Source organism: Strix aluco, chromosome W, assembly GCF_031877795.1.
Source record: "Strix aluco isolate bStrAlu1 chromosome W, bStrAlu1.hap1, whole genome shotgun sequence".
NCBI lineage: Eukaryota > Metazoa > Chordata > Aves > Strigiformes > Strigidae > Strix > Strix aluco.
In genome coordinates, this window is record NC_133970.1 from 17,544,694 (window position 1) to 17,561,921 (window position 17,228).

The following is a 17,228-nucleotide window of genomic DNA, read 5'->3' on the forward strand; positions in this document are numbered from 1 at the left end:
TTCTCGTGTGGGATGCCACACCGCGGCCTTCCATCGTTGATGTTTTCCCACAATACGGCAAGACCCATCAGTGAACAGGGCATATCGTTTCTCCTCCTCTGGCAGCTCGTTATATGGTGGGGCCTCCTCAGCACATTTCACCTCTTGTTCTGGTGACATCCCAGCATCTTTGCTCTCTGGCCAGTTTATGATCATTTCTACTAATCCTGGGGGGTCGAGGTTCCCTATTCGAGCCCGTTGTGTTATCAACGCAACCCATTTACTCCACGTGGCATCTGTTGCATGATGTGTGGAGGGAGCCTTTCCTTTGAACATCCATCCCAGCACCGGCAGTCGGGGTGCCAGGAGGAGCTGTGTCTCAGTGCCGACCACTTCTGAGGCAGCTCGAATTCCTTCGTACGCTGCCAGTATCTCCTTCTCAGTCAGGGTATAGTTAGCTTCAGAGCCTTTGTATCCCCGGCTCCAAAAGCCTAGAGGTCGGCCTCGGGATTCCCCAGGTGCTCTCTGCCAAAGGCTCCAGGAAGGGCCATTCTCCCCGGCTGCGGTGTAGAGCACGTTCTTAATCTCCTGCCCTGTCCGGACTGGCCCGAGGGCCACTGCCTGGGTAATCTCCTGCTTAATTTGTTCAAAGGCTTGTTGTTGCTCTGGGCCCCATTTAAAATCGTTCTTCTTGCGGGTTACGTGGTAGAGAGGGCTCACAATCAGGCTGTAGTTTGGGATGTGCATCCTCCAGAACCCCACAGCGCCCAGGAAAGACTGAGTCTCCTTTTTAGTGGTTGGTGGGGCCATGGCTGTTATCTTGTTTATCACCTCCATTGGGATGTGGTGATGCCCATCTTGCCATTTTATTCCTAGGAACTGAATCTCCCTTCCAGGCCCCTTAACTTTCTGTTGCTTGATGGCAAAACCAGCCTTCAGGAGGATTTCAATTACCTTCTTTCCTTTCTCAAAGACTTCCTCAGCTGTGTCCCCCCATACAATGATATCATCAATGAACTGCAGGTGTTCTGGAGCCCCACCTTTCTCCAGTGCAGTATGGACCAGTCTATGGCAAATGGTGGAGCTGTTTCCACCCCTGGGGCAATTGATTCCAGGTGTACTGGATACCCCTCCAAGTGAACGCAAACTGTGGCCTGCACTCTGGTGCTATTGGAATGGAGAAAAACGCGTTAGCGATGTCAATCGTGGCGTACCACTTGGCTGCCTTTGACTCCAGCTCATACTGGAGCTCTAGCATGTCCGGCACTGCAGCACTCATTGCTGGCGTAACTTCATTCAGGCCACGGTAGTCCACGGTCAGTCTCCACTCGCCATTAGGTTTTCTCACTGGCCACATAGGGCTGTTGAAAGGTGAATGAGTCTTGCTGATCACCTTCTGGCTTTCTAGTCAACGGATCAGCTGGTGGATGGGGACCAGGGAATCTCGGTTAGTGCGGTACTGCCGGCGGTGCACCGTCTTGGTGGCAATTGGCACTCGCTGCTCTTCAACCTTAAGCAACCCCACCACAGAGGGGTCCTCTGAGAGGCCGGGTAAGGTGGACAATTGCTCAACCCCCTCCAGGGCAGCTATACCAAAGGCCCACCAGTACCCTTTTGGGTCTTTAAAGTACCCTCTCCTGAGGTAGTCTATACCTAGGATGCACGGGGCATCTGGGCCAGTCACAATGGGGTGCTTATGCCAGTCCTTCCCAGTTAAGCTTACTTCAGCCTCTAATAGGGTCAGCTGTTGGGATCCCCCTGTCACTCCGGAGATGCAGATGGATTCGACCCCACTGTGGCTTGATGGCATCAGGGTGCACTGTGCGCCAGTGTCTACCAAGGCCTTATATTCTTGTGGGTCTGATGAGCCAGGCCATCGGATCCACACCTTCCAGTAAATCCGATTATCCCTTTCCTCCACCTGGCTGGAGGCAGGGCCCCTCTAATCCTGCTCACCATCACTCACTTGATCTAAGAGTGACTCCTGCAAGAATGACTTCCTAGTCCCCTCAAGAGGGTCAAGCATACTGTTGGCCATTCTATTCTGTCTGGGGGATTTCCGACTAGACACTGGAGCTGCATCTCTCTCGGAAGACTCCCCTTTCATGGTGGTCTTCCCTTTCAGTTGCTGTACTCGTGCAGCTAGGGCGGGAGTGGGCTGTCCATGCCACCTCCTCATGTTTTCCCCATGGTCGCGGAGGAAGAACCACAGGGTGCCCCGTGGTGTGTGTCTTCCACTGCCCTTCTCTTGGGTGGGGAAGCTCCTGCTTCTAATAGCTGAGACATCAGCCCGTGCAGGTGGAACGTAGGACATGTCCTGTTCCACTTTCTGGAGCCTCTGAGACAGTTCCTCTACAGCTGAAACCAAAGCATGTTGGAAGGAAGGGAGACTTCCCTCGTAGTGCCGGAGCTGGATAATCACTTCGTCCACTGTCTGAGTCTGGGTGTCTCGCCATCAGGACGCTACTGCTAATGCTTTGGAATGTCCCTCTGGTCCACTTTGCAGGAACTTCCGCCACATCAGCTGTGTGCAAGGGGCCTGATCTGGATCCATTGGTGACTGCTCATCATTCAGATCACCATAGACCATGTCAAACACAGCCAATTCCCTGAGGTTTTGAATGCCTTTCTCCATGTCGGTCCACTTGCCTAACCGACATAGAGCATCATCCTTGTAGGGGTACCTCTCCCTCACAGCGAGCAGGAGTCGCTTCCAAAGGCTGAGGGTTTGAGCCTGTTTCCCTATTGCCTTGTCAATACCAGCCTGCTTGGCTAAAGGTCCCACCTGCTTGGCCTCTCTCCCCTCCAATTCCAAACCAGCAGCTCCACTATCCCAGCATCGGAGTAGCCAGGTGCAAATTTGCTCGCCTGCAATGCGGCTGAAATCCTTCCGCATATCTCGCAACTCACTCAGGGATAGAGATCGGATGGTTACCTCCGGCTCTTCCTCCTGCTCTCGTGATGGGCCTGGTTCATTATCACCCTGTACATTGCGAGGGGATTTTTTGGTATATTTGGTTTTCCGTATCAGGGCGACTGATATTGGTACTGCTTGTCCCTCTGGCTCAGCTGCTGTGCTGGTGGAGGCGACTGGTACTGGCCCTGCCTGTCCCCCTGGCCCAGCTGCTGCACCAGTAGCTTCACTTTCAGACCCTGCAGCCCTTTCTCCCCCTTTAGGGCAGTGATCAGTGTTAAGGGCGATGCGGTAAGCATAGGCAAGCCCCCAGCACATCGCAAGGATTTGTCAGATTGGCAGCACACCTTTTCCAAACACTCCACCAGTTTATCAGGACTCTGCACTTGTTCGGGAGTGAGATCCCAAAGCATTGGGGGTGACCACTGACTCAGGCACTTGCCCATCTTTTCCCACACACCTTGCCATTTATAACTATCTGCCCCCGGGGCAGGTTTCCGGGTGGTGCTATTGTTGGAGAAGTACCCCATGGCCCAAAACAAGATCTGGCAGACATTTAGAAAGCACAGTGCCACAAGCACACTGGCCAGGAGGCTCCAGGGATAGCTGAAACTCTCAAAAACCGAGAGAATCTCTTCCCCTGGCTCACCCATAGAGGGGGTGAGACCCCAAACATAAGCCCAGGCAGCAAACAGGTACCGGTTCACCCCCACAAGCAGCGAAACGAGCCCATTATAAGCAGACAGTAACCAGTAGAGCAGAACAAGACCCTTGATACATTTTCCACCGAGAACAAACACCAGCACTGGGAATGCACAATGGATATAAGGGTTAATCCAGCCCCACCACACAAGCAAGTTGGTCAGCATTGCAAACATTTCTTATCAAACAAATGCAAATAAAAACAGAAAAAATTACACCTAACAGATTGCTCTAACACACCTTCTCCTTTTGTCCTTATCTCAGCCCTCTCGTGCCCCACGTTGGGCGCCAAAGTTGTGGTGGTTTAGCCCCTGCCGGGGTCTGAGACCACGCGGCCGCTGCCCCTCCCCCACAAAGGGAGTGAAATACAAAGCCCCAAGACTGAAATAAGGAAAGGTTTAATACAACAGTGCAACAGCAACACAACAAACAACAACAATAACAATAACGATAACAGTAATAACAATGAACAGAGCAAGGTATATACCGATACAGCAGTGAGAGAACCGGCTGCACCAACCCACGCGATCACCGATTCTTCCCGCGCTCTGGCACCCAGACGTGACATCAGCACGGTATATGAATAACCCGGCTAGAGCTTCCCCCCCACTGCTGGGGAAACTTAACCCTAGCCTGGCTAAACCAGGACAAGTATTGAAGGCACTTTCAGGTGACCTGGTGCCCTTGTCCCACTACATAATGTTGGTCCCACTGGTAAGCAGAAGACAAGGCTGTGCTGAGAGATATAGTTCAGTAGCCTGACTCTCATGTGGGTGAAGATGATTAGTGATAGCTTTACCTGCTTCCTCCTTTTAGTTAGTCTCAGATTTTATCCACAGCCCAACATAGCTTCTATCATCTCATACTGTTCAGGGTCTTCCAGTCAGCCTGCGATTTCCTTCTTTTCCCTGCCATTCAACAGTGGAAATATTTCATAGCTCCTAACTTCTGCTAAAGACATGTATTCTCGCAAAAACAGAGAATCGCAGAATAGCTAAGGTTGGAAAAGCCTTTGGAGATGATCTTGTCCAACCCCCCTGCTCAAGCAGGGCCACCTAGGGTTGCCCAGGACCATCTCCAGACAGGTTTTGAGTAGCTCCAAGGAGGAAGATTCCACAACCTCTCTGGGCAACCTGTTCCAGTCTTCAGCCACCCTCACAGTCAGGAAGAGTTTTCTTATGTTCAGAGGGAATCTCCTGTGTTTCTGTTTGTGCTCGTTGCCTCTTGTCCTCTCACTGGGCACCACTGAAAAGAGCCTGGCTCTGTTTTCTTTGCACTCTCTCTTCAAATATTTGTACACATTGATGAGATCCCCCTGAGCCTTCTCTTCTCTAGGCTAAACAGTCCCAGCTCTCTCAGCCTTTCCTCATAGGTGAGATGCTCTAGTCCCTTAATCATCTTTGTGGCCCTTTGTTGGACTCTCTACAGTAGCAACATGTCTCTCTTGTACTGAGAAGCCTGCAACTGGACACAGGACTCCAGGTGTAGCCTCACTAGTGCTGAGTAGAGGGGAAGGATCACCTCCCTCAACCTGCTGGCAACACTTCTCCTAATGCAGCCCAGGATGCTGTTGGCGTTCTTTAGCACAAGGATGCATTGCTGCCTCATGTTCAACTTGGTGTCCACCAGCACAAAAATATGCTCCCACCACTTCTATTAAGTTTGTATTTTCACAGAGGGTGAATATAATTGAGAAGTACTCTTCTAGCTCAATTTTGGGGAGGGAGGTGGTGGCAGCTTTCCAAAAGGTTTGTTATAGCATCATGTGTTCATGTGCGGAAATACATGTTCAAGACCTAGCACATTGAGAGTCTTTTTTCTCAAGAATTACTTCAAACTTGCATGATGATAAAAAGTGAACTCATTGAAAAGGCTCAGGAAGAATGTCTTAACCCCATTCTTGAAAATATAATGCTTGAAATTCAAACCAGGTTAGCTTGTATTTGTGAAGAAGAAATAATAAATTGTAAATGAGTTGTTCATTGTTATTTATTGGTATTCACTAATAAGTTTTTTTTTTATAGGGAATGACTCTGCATAAAAAAGCAGCAGAAGACAGACTGGCTAGTACAGGCTCAGGACAGTCTTTCCTAGCTAGACAAAGGCAAGCCACAAGCACAAGGAGATCTTACCCTGGTTATGTCCAGCCAGCAACAGCAAGGTAAAGAAGTCTTGCCTTTAGAAAGAAAATTTCCCTGTGATCCAGGCCACTTCCGTTGCACATGACATTTCTGGAAACTCCACCAGTATCCTATCTCTTTGTCTCTTGCAACCACTGTTATTTCTCAGTTCAAAAAGGGGTTTTATCATGGTTTCTCATTGTTCTAATGTATTTTGTTCATGTTTTTTCGAGTCTCTGTCACTTATTCTCCCTTTTTGATTGTGCAAAAGTTTTCAAAAAAATCTAGAAAAATGTTGTATAATAATGGAGTCTTTAAAATTTCTATGAAGCCTTATCTCATATGAAAAGTGTGACATAGGCTGTATAGCAGACAAATTTCTCACAGTCGATATATTTGTGTCTATGTATTATTATCCTATAATATTATTGTGAAATGTATTTGCAGCCAAAAAACTTAACCCTAACCCCCCAGCTGTCTTCTCCTACATAGGAGAATAGGTTGCTTCTATTCTTGATGCTTGGCATTTAGTAGGGAAGTGGAATTTTTGCAGGCTTTCTTTTATTCTTCCCTAAAAGTGGTTCCTATCTGCTTTTGTTTATCAGCTGCTGTTATGTTTGCTGATAGGTGAATGTTTTCAAATGGTTTGTTCCACTCATGTTGAAGTTTGTGTGTGTGTGTATGCACATATAAATAAATAAATATAAAAGAAAGCTTTAAAATATTCAAAATGCTTTAATATGCTACAGCATCATTCATTTAAAAGAAGGCATTTATTTTAAACTTTTGTAATTATGGACTAACAGTACATAATGGATCAATCCATCAAGGTCCAAATGTGTAGTGTGGAGGTTAATATAGTCAAATTGTTATCCCCTACTAAAAGATCTATTTTTAACATATTAATTCAGAGGATGATTATATCAGCTGCCTTACTAATGGTACTAGCTTCTTGAGGCAAGTTTCTTTGTTGCTAACTGTTGAAAATTGACTGTTGTTCATTGTACTAACTTTTAAACATGTAACTGTCTATTAATGTCTCACCTTTGTAGCCCTGGTCCTACAAAGTTCTAAACATCCCCTGAGTAATTCTTAACCCTCCCTATCATTTATTTCAAGTAATTGATGGTGCTGGACACAAAGCACATCTGATCATTGGTTGAAATACATTTGCTCAGGGGAGAGTTTCATACACGTGCATTTTGTGGCAATTTCATCTTAAAGAACTTTTTATTTAATCTGTTTTGCTCCTAATATGCATAGTGTAGTTTATAAATTTATCTTTTTTGCATTATTTTAATACCTTCTCCAGTGAAAGCTTTTACTTTTGATATATCCCTTCAGATAAAACACACAATAGATTTTACTTTAACCATCCCAAGATATATTTTAATCTACACATACCATGGAAAAGGCAAAGGATCATTTAAAACCAGCATACTTGAATTAAAGGATAAGTATAGATGAGTGGCATTTATAGAAACTGTTTTAAAGCATCAGCTGTTCATATCAAATCCAGGCTAAAAACCTGCATTCAATATGTGTTTGAAGAACTTTTACCCTTTTTCATTTGCATTTTTTTTCCAGCAATGCAAACAATGTCTTCTGAAGTCTTGTCACTGATTTATACATTTGACTACAATTGCTCTTTGTGCAAAGGAGCAAATATAATAGTTTTTCTGAATTAATTTAACATTCTTGATTGACAACACAGGATTTATATATCATACAAAGGGATAAAAAAAAAACCAAGAATATTTAAAATTATATTTTTACTTTTAGCTGTCTGGCTCTTCTTGTCTGTTACCAAACTGCCAAAATCGATTTGTGAAAGAAAGGGATGCCAAGACTTTAATAGGAGGTTTTATCTCCTTGATTTGTTCACTAATTCAGTTTACTATTGCCATTAATTTGATGTGTATCTAAAAGAAACTCAAATACAGTCTCCACACTAGAATAAAACCACTTGCTCTTATTTTATCATTTGTGTTACCATTTTGCTAAGGCTTCAGTCACAAAGGCTCTTACAGGTTATACACTGAACAAACATTCATTAGAAACCTTCCTTCTGGCTTTTACTTTTCCATCTCTTGGGTCTCTATTCTTTTGTCTTGTTCTGAGGAGTTTTCCCCTCCTCCTTTTCCCACGAGATTAGATACTATAATGTTTTCCTGTGTTCTCTTCAAGAAAAAAAATCCTATTCAGCTTTGTGATACTGTATATGTAGGAGCAAAAAAGAGTATTACTGAATCTATGCTTCACTGCTGCTCATAAAAGTTGTCAGGTAAGACCAAATAAATATTTTATTCTCTGAGAACTTCCAAATTTGTGGAAATGCTGTATTCCCCAGAACTTGTGTTACATTTAAACCTCTAAAATATGCTAGCATCTTTTAGAAAATTCTCTACAGTCTGGTTAGTTCCAGGAGGTCATTTTTCCTATGTTTTGATGGTAACCTATAGGATTTCATTCTTTGTTCTTAGGCATTCACTCTTAACATTTGTTGCACACATCAGTTACTGTGTGTGGATGGTTCTCTTCAGTGCAGGTGGTGAGCATCAGTGAACCTTCCCTGTAACATTTCTTTATTGGAAGGATTCAACTTCATTACTTTTATGTTAAGGAATCTTGCTAGTTGTAGCTTTGGAAATAATTTTAGTATTAGAGTTCAGAGTGTGACTTCAAGGAGTAAGCAGATGTATGGATGAACTACCAGTGAGTACTCTCTCCTTTTCCTATCTTCAGTAATAAAAGAATATAAGCAAAAAAGCTGAAAAACAGATTTTCCCAATACAATAGCTACTTATAAATTTTCAGGAGGGTTTCTTATGGGGCACCAAAGACTAATTACATCAAAACTGTAATGATTAGTTATTAACTCAACATTATGTGCTGTCCTGATAAACTTAGAAAAAGAAGAGAGAAGAAAGAAAGAAAGAAAGAAAGAAAGAAAGAAAGAAAGAAAGAAAGAAAGAAAGAAAGAAAGAGGGAGGGAGGGAGGGAGGGAGGAAAAAAATCCTGCAGGGAGATGTTAGAGAGAAATGGTGAATAGTTCATAAGAGCACATACTGCCATTTCTAAGAACTGTTCCTGGGATCTAGCTGGCTGAATTTTTCCCAGAGATTTTAATTAAATACCAATTAAGGCTAACATTTAAACACGCAAATATGTTTACTGTCCAGCAGCTGGAGCTTAGTTTCTGATCTTCAAGAATGCATGCAGTCCAGTTTGTATACTTCCATGAGGAGTTGAGGTACTACTGTATATATAATTAGGCATCATAAAAAAGAATATTCATGATCCTCATTTTCCTGATAGCAACACTTACCACCTGTATCATGCCATATATTTTCCAAGTGCTCTATAAACTATAATAGTATGTAATATGTATCCCACTTACAGTGCAAAGGAAAATATCAGAGCACACAGCTATAAATATTTTAAAATTAAATAAGTACATATCAGCTGTCAGGTACTTTTATCTCCTTGGAGCGAAGCAATTGGGAATCCTTTGCAATTCTGTTGTCACCTGGAGATGGTAATAATACTTGTTCTGAAAGTTGTCTGGAGCTTTCTATTCAAGTAAGGAACACTAGCAATTTTATATTCATTAGAGTATGAAAGAATTAATGTTGACTTTTTCTGTTGCTGTTTTATGAATATCTTAGCTTGCACATACCACATCATTGTCAAGAATATTCAAGAGGTTTTTGACAATTGTAATGGTCCCTGTATTTTGATGTGTGCCAATAGCTTTTGTATTTTCTCAGTCCTCTTGTATATGATACTGTCCACTTAGCAACTTCCTGGAAGATTTTTTACGAGTTTGATTAACTCGATGTTTTCTTTGTAGATATGGTAATTTTATTTTTCCACTTGATTTTCCTTTAGTTAGTCATTCTGAAGAAGAATATCCTGAATGTGTCTTTCAAATTTTTTCGTACAAAGCAAACAATACCTTAATTTCACTCCTCTTATGGAGATTTTTTCCCCAAACTTAACTCTCCTCTCCTCTCCTCTCCTCTCCTCTCCTCTCCTCTCCTCTCCTCTCCTCTCCTCTCCTCTCCTCTCCTCTCCTCTCCTCTCCTCTCCTCTCCTCTCCTCTCCTCTCCTCTCCTCCCTTTCCCTTTCCCTTTCCCACGGATTGAGGGGGAGGGTTTTTTGCGCTCAGTCAGCTATTTAACTCTGACTTCTAGGGATTGTGCACATGTGTCTTAGGTAGCATGCAGACCCTGTATTTAGCAATAATTTTGTATTGACACATTTTGACACCTCCAAACCAAGCTTAGGTAATTCTGCAAGCTATTCCCTCACCTGTACTGTGTAATAAAGAGTAGAAAGAGGTTCCTCCATCACAACATACTTGTATAACCATGTATTTTTCTGCAAGTCTTAGGCATTCATACTGCAGGAATGTCACCTGCAGAGAAGTTTTGAGAGAAGAATTCTGACTGAAGTGTGATCTCAGGAAATCAAGTGCTTAAGAACTTTTTCAGAAACGGTTCCTTAGAATGATTGTATTAGCTGAAGCTGGAAATGTGACACACAGGTATTTTTTTCTGTTAAAAAGTTAATCCCTTCTGGACTAAAAATGATATTGCTTTCCAACTTTGAGGCTTTTGTGAGAAAGCAGAAGTGAAATTTTGCTTGTTCTTGTAAGGTGGAGTTAGGAGCCCTTCTTATAGCGAGGGACAAATCTCCCTTGCACTCAGAACATCTCCATAAGCTACATTCATGTCATCTGGGGAGGTAGGGTGAAGAGAGAGGTGTCAGATTATACATAGGATCCAGCAATATCTGGTTGCCGCTCTCAAGGAATTTAAGAGCTTTCCAGCACAGTTGATTGTGTTGCCTTGCACCTATGACATGTCTTCCCTCTCTGGAAGTCCATAAAAGCAACAGGAGCTTGTGAGTGACCTCTGCATGCAGTAAGTAAAAATAAGTGATGATTTCCTCAGTTTGGAGGGAAAGGAGGCAGAAGATGAAAGAACCTGTTCCAGGAAGTAGTATGTCGACATGCATGCTGCTTTTTCGCTGTAGTTTGAAAAAGAATCATGAGCTATTCGAATGAATCTCTTTTTTTTTCTTTTTTTTAAATTAACTTTGAGTTGCAGTTGACTATTTGGCATTTCACCCTATATGAATAAGACGGAAGTTGTTTTATCAGCCATGTCAGCCTCAGACTTCCTGCACCTGGTACAGTGAATTCCTGGAGATCTTGTCTTTGCTGCCAGCTTCACTGCAGTGTTTGGACAATTTGTGGACTTCTTTGGTTTTGCCCGGTTTTTTTTCTTGTTTTTTTTCCCCCCCTTTACTTTCATGTGTTTACTGAAAAATGAGACATGAAGGTCCTCTTAAAAATGTATCAACTGATACAGAATTAGAAGACTGTTGACCCTCAGCAAGTCTGTAGATGACACAAAACTGGGAGGAGTGGCTGATACGCCAGAGGGTCGTGCTGCCATCCAGAGGGACCTGGACAGGCTGGAGAAATGGGCTGACAGGAACCTCATGAAGTTCAGCAAGGGGAAGTACAAGGTCCTGCACACGGGGAAGAACAACCCCAGGCACCAGTACATGCGGGGTACTGTCCAGATGAAAAGCAGCTTGGCAGAAAAGAGCCTGGGGGTCCTGGTGGACACCAAGTTGAACATGAGGCAGCAATGCATCCTTGTGCTAAAGAACACCAACAGCATCCTGGGCTGCATTAGGAGAAGTGTTGCCAGCAGGTTGAGGGAGGTGATCCTTCCCCTCTACTCAGCACTAGTGAGGCTACACCTGGAGTCCTGTGTCCAGTTGCAGGCTTCTCAGTACAAGAGAGACATGTTGCTACTGTAGAGAGTCCAACAAAGGGCCACAAAGATGATTAAGGGACTAGAGCATCTCACCTATGAGGAAAGGCTGAGAGAGCTGGGACTGTTTAGCCTAGAGAAGAGAAGGCTCAGGGGGATCTCATCAATGTGTACAAATATTTGAAGAGAGAGTGCAAAGAAAACAGAGCCAGGCTCTTTTCAGTGGTCCCCAGTGAGAGGACAAGAGGCAATGAGCACAAACAGAAACACAGGAGATTCCCTCTGAACATAAGAAAACTCTTCCTGACTGTGAGGGTGGCTGAAGACTGGAACAGGTTGCCCAGAGAGGTTGTGGAATCTTCCTCCTTGGAGCTACTCAAAACCTGTCTGGAGATGGTCCTGGGCAACCCTAGGTGGCCCTGCTTGAGCAGGGGGGTTGGACAAGATGAACCCCAGAGATCACTTCCAACCTCAACCGTTCTATGATTCTGTGCAGCCCTAGAAAACTTGCCAAAGCACACAGTCCCACAGGACATCAAAGGAACACATGGCAGTAGAATCAAGGCAGCTTCCCAAACAAATTGTTTTGGTATGAAACCACAGCTGATAACTTGGCAGGAACTCTTCATAAATTCTGCAGTGAAACACTTATCTGTGGAGGCCAATGGATGCTTTTCTTCTTAGGGCCCAGATTTCACACTCTATTTGTAGGGCCTTGTTAATGCAATGGGATTCACAGAATCATAGAATAGCCCAGGTTGGAAGTGACCTCAAAAGATCATCTCATCCAACCTTTCATGGGAAAGGGAGCCTAGATGAGGTTACCTAGCTCCCTGTCCAGGCGCGTCTTGAAAACCTCCAGTGATGGGGACTCTACCATGTCCCTGGGGAGGTTGTTCCAGTGATTGATTGTTCTCACTGTAAAAAATTTCTTTCTTATATTGAAATGAAACCTCTCCCATTACAACTAGTACTCATTGTCCCTTGTCTTCTCCATGTGACTCTTTGTGAAGAGAGAGCCTTCGTCCTCTTTCTAGCTACCCTTTAAGTACTGGAATATTGTGATGAGGTCCTCCCCAAGCCTCATCTTTGTGGTCCTCCTTTGGACCCTCTCCAGTCTGTCCACATCTTTCTTGAATTGTGGGGACCAGAACTGGACACAGTACTCCAGGTGCGGCCTGACAAGTGCTAAGTAGAGTGGAATGATCACATCTCTATCTCTGATAGTAATGCCCCTGTGGATGCAGCCCAGGATCTGATTTGCCTTTGTTGCTGCAGCAGCACACTGCTGATTCATGTTCAGCTTGTTGTCCACCAGGACCCCCAGGTCCCTTTCAGCAAGGCTGGTCCCCAGCCACACAGATCCTTGCCTGTTATTTGTTTTATTTTGGTTATTCCGACCCAGGTGCAAGACTTTGTACTTGTCTTTGTTAAACTTCATACTGTTTTTGCTAACCCACTCTTCCAGCCTGTCCAGGTCTCTGTAAGATGGCTCTCTCTTCTGGAGTGTCCACCTCACCACCCAGTTTAGTGTCATCAGCAAACTTGGTGAGGGTACTTTCGATCCCATCATCCAGGTCATTTATGAAGATGTTGAACAACATGGGGTCCAGTATCGACCCCTGGGGAACCCCACTTGTGACAGGCTGACAGCCTAAGTAAAAACCATTGATCACCACCCTCTGAGTGTGGCCCATTAGCCAATTTCCTACCCATCTTGCAGACCACCCATCCAATCTGTATCTTGCCAGTTTGTCCAGGAGAAGGCTGTGGGAAAGTGTCAAACACATTGCTGAAGTCCAGGTAAACAACATCCACTGCTCTCCCCATGTCAACAGAAAATCTTATTTTGCTGTAGTAGGTGATCAGGCTAGTCAGGAATGATTTGCCCTTGGTAAATCTGTGCTGGCTTTTCCCAATCACCTGCTTCATTTGGCTTGTGATAGTTTCTAGGAGGACTTGTTCCATTACTTTCCCAGGGATTTAAGTAAGACTAATGGGCCTGTAGTTTCCTGGGTCCTCTTTTGGGCCTTTTTTGTAGATGGGTATGACATTTGCCCTCTTCCAGTCATCAGGGATATCCCTTGATCTCCCCAACTTCTCAAAGATTATAGACAGTGGCCTTGCAACAATGTCAGCCACTTCTCTTAACACCCTAGGATGGATTTCATCCTGGCCCATAGATTTGTACAAGTTGAGCCCTTGCAAGAGGCTGCAGACCAGCCCTTCCTCCACTACTGGTGGGTCAACACATGTGTTTCTGTAGCTACTTGATCCTGTGATCTGGGGTCCAGCTACGCTGGTAAAGACAGAGGCAAAGGCTGCACTGAGAACCTCTGCCCTGTCAGCAGTAGTAGTGACTAGCTTCCCTGCCCTGTTTAGTGATGGGCCTATGTCTTCCCTGTGCTTCTGCTTACAGCTCACGTACCTGAAGAACCCTTTCTCATTGTACTTGACATCTCTGGCCAATTTCAGTTCTAGCTGAGCTTTAGCCTTCTTGACTGCATCTCTGCATGCCCTAGCAAGGTTCTTGTAGTCCTCAATGGCTATTTGGCTGCCTTTCCATAGCCGGTATGCTGTTTTTTCGCTTTTAAGCACACCCAAAAGCTCTTTTAATCCAGGGTGGTATCTTATTATACCTTCTTCCTTTCCCTTTGTAGGGGATGGACTGTTCTTGTGCTTTCAGGTGGCTGTTCTTGAATAACTCTCAGCACTCACAAGCTCCTTTGCCCTCCATGGATGCTGCCCATGGAATCCCTCACAGCTTGACTCTGAGCATCTTGAAGGTGTGTCGTGGTTTAACCTCAGCCAGCAACTAAGGACCACACAGCTGCTTGCTCACTCCCCCCCCCGGTGGGATGGGGAAGTGAATCAGAAGAGTAAAAGTGAGAAAACTTGTGGGTTGAGATAAAGACAGTTTAATAGGCAAAGCAAAAGATGTGCATGCAAGCAAAGCAAAACAAGGAATTCATTCACTACTTCCCATTGGCAGGCAGGTGCTCAGCCATCTCCAGGAAAGCAGGACTCCATCACACGTAACGGTTACTTGGAAAGACAAACACTATCACTCCGAATGTCCCCCTGCTTCCTTCTTCTTCTTCCCCCAGCTTTATCTGCTGAGCATGATGCCATATGGTATGGAATATCCCTTTGGTCAGTTGGGGTCAGCTGTTCCCAGCTGTGTCCCCTCCCAACTTCTTGTGCACCCCCAGCCTACTCATTGGTGGGGTGGTGTGAGAAGCAGAAAAGGCCTTGACTCTGTGTAAGCACCGCTCAGCAGTAACTAAAACATCCCTGTGTTATCAGCGCTGTTTCCAGCACAAATCCAAAACATAGCCCCATACTAGCTACTGTGAAGAAAATTAACTCTATCCCAGCCAAAACCAGCACAAGGTTGCTCTTCTAAAATCCAGGGTCTTTGTCCTACTACTGGCCTTCAGCATGCTCGGCAGGATCTTAAACTCCACAGCGTTGTGGTCGCTATATCCAAGGCTACCATTGGTAGTTATGTTGTCAAGTAAATCTTGGTTTGTGAGCAGTAAATCTAGCAATACGCCATTCCTAGTCAGCATATCTAGCATCTATAGCAGGAAGCAGTCCTCAATGCATTCCAGGAACCTGATGGATTACTTGTGTTGTTTTCCCAACAAATGTCTGGATAATTTAAGTCACCCATGAGGACCAGGATCTGTTGGCCTGAGACTTCCTTGAGCAGCCTGAGTAAGGTTTCATCAGCCTCATGATCCTCATTGGGAGATCGGTAACAGATACCTAACATAAGATCCCCCTTGGTGATGATCCCTCTAATCTTGATCCAGAGGCATTCATGAACTCCACAGTTCACCTCCATGCACTCAATTTTTTCTTTTATATAAAGGGCAACTCCACCTCCTCTTCTTCCCTTCCTATCTTTCTGAAAGAGTTTGTAGCCATCCATTGTGGTCTTCCAGTCATGTGAGTTTTCCCACCAAGTTTCTGTGATTCCTGTGACATCATAACTCTCAGACTGGGCATTGAGCTCCAGTTCCTCCTCTTTGTTGCCCAGACTACGTGCATTGGTATACATGCACTTGAAGTGGTTGGACTTAGGGTTCTCGCCTTTGGAGAGGGTCAGGGAGCATTCCTCACTACTCTGGTAGTAGTGGCTCATCCACCCTGTTGCTTATGAATATGCAGGTGTCACAGCTGTGGACCCTACCCCCCCAAGTTTGTTAGTTTAAAGCATGATTCACTGTCAGTCAATCTGCTATCAAAGATTCTCCTGCCTCTTCGAGATAGGTGGATTCCATCTCCTCCCAATAGGCTGTATTCATCAAAAAATGTCCTGTGACCATAGAAACCAAAGCCCTGATGGTGACACAAGCCATGAAGCCAGGTGTTGATCTGCATGATGCGTCAACTTCTGCCTGCACCCCTATCCCTGACTGGCAAGACAGAGGAGAAGATCACTTGGGTACCTGTCCCTTTTACTTGGGCCCCCAGTGCTCTGAAGTTGTGCTTGATATTGCCCAGGTTTTGCTTTACCGTGTCATTGGTGCCCACATGAAAGAGAAATAGTGGATAGTACTCTGTACTTTTTACCAGTTGTGGCAGTCTCTCTGTGACATCCCGGATCTTGGCTCCTGGCAAGCAGCAAACTTCCCTTGACTGTATATCAGTGTGGTCGTTTAGGCCCTGCTGGGACTCAAGACCACGCTGCTGCTGCCCCTCCCCCCACCCTCAGACCGGCCGGGGCAGGGAGTGAAATACAAACCCCGGGGTTGAGATAAGGAAAAATTTAATACAACAGTGTAACAACAACAAACCGAACAACAACAATAACAATAACAGTAATAACAATGAACAGAACAAGAGATATACCGTACAGATACAGCAGTGATGGTACCGACCCAGACCAAAACCGTCCCTGCTCTTCCTTGCTTGGGCGCCCGGACGTGACGTCAGCATGGTATTGAATAACCCGGCTAGAGCTCCCTCCCCACTGCTGGGGAAACTTAACCCCATCCTAGCTGAACCAGGACAATCAGGCCGACAGATGGGTGCCTCAGTGCCTCTCAGCAGAGTCACCCACTACTAGCACTTGCCACTTCCTTTTGCAGCTTTGAGTATGTGCTGCTGGTGCAGTTTGTCCCTGTGAATCTTGTTCATTAGTTTTGTCCACTGCCAAGGCTTCATATCTGTTGCTGGTTGGCACATATGAGGAAGAGGAGTGAAGTGATATCCTGTTCCCATGGATCACTAAAGACCATGGCACCTCCTTCTCCAACGTGCTGTCTGTTCACTGTGGACACTCTTTGTCTGGTAATCCTTGGAGAATAGTGTCACGGAGACCTAGTATTTCTTCTTGCAATGCCTCAAATAATACTCTGTTTCTTGTTCCCTCCCCCTAATATAGCATAACCTGCTGACTTCCTCCTGCAGTTCCTCTACCTGCTGCTTGAGTGACTCCACCATAGCACACCTTGCACAGGTGGAGTTTCCACCCTCCTCCACCTAGGAGTGTGGAGTGCAGTCTTTGCAGCCCTCCATCTGGACGGCAGCTTCCCTGATAGGAAACTCTGTCTGGATGGCTGCCTCCACTCATCCCAGGCTAGCCTGGCTAGTTAGCAGATCCCTGTCTGCTGTAGAGTGCAGCCCTTGCCTGGTCTCTACCACCATGCTTCTGACAACCTCAAAGCACTGCCTAATAAGCCCTTCTAATTCCCTGGAGAGCTCAAGCTG

At 45.1% G+C, this 17,228-nt stretch overlaps 1 protein-coding gene across 14 annotated transcripts in view; it reads left to right on the forward strand.

Annotated features, from left to right (window-relative positions):
- The window catches only part of LOC141917857 (protein Hook homolog 3-like), a 170,464-nt gene that overhangs the window by 114,617 nt on the left and 38,619 nt on the right, over positions 1-17,228 (forward strand). For 12 of the 14 annotated variants that reach the window (XM_074811453.1, XM_074811463.1, XM_074811454.1 and 9 more), the window contains one exon: positions 5,620-5,756. In XM_074811453.1, the coding sequence (XP_074667554.1) occupies positions 5,620-5,756 (137 nt within the window). Of the gene's footprint in view, positions 1-5,619; positions 6,429-17,228 lie in introns of those variants that run through there. The other 2 variants (XM_074811458.1, XM_074811461.1) reach the window with 1 other exon arrangement.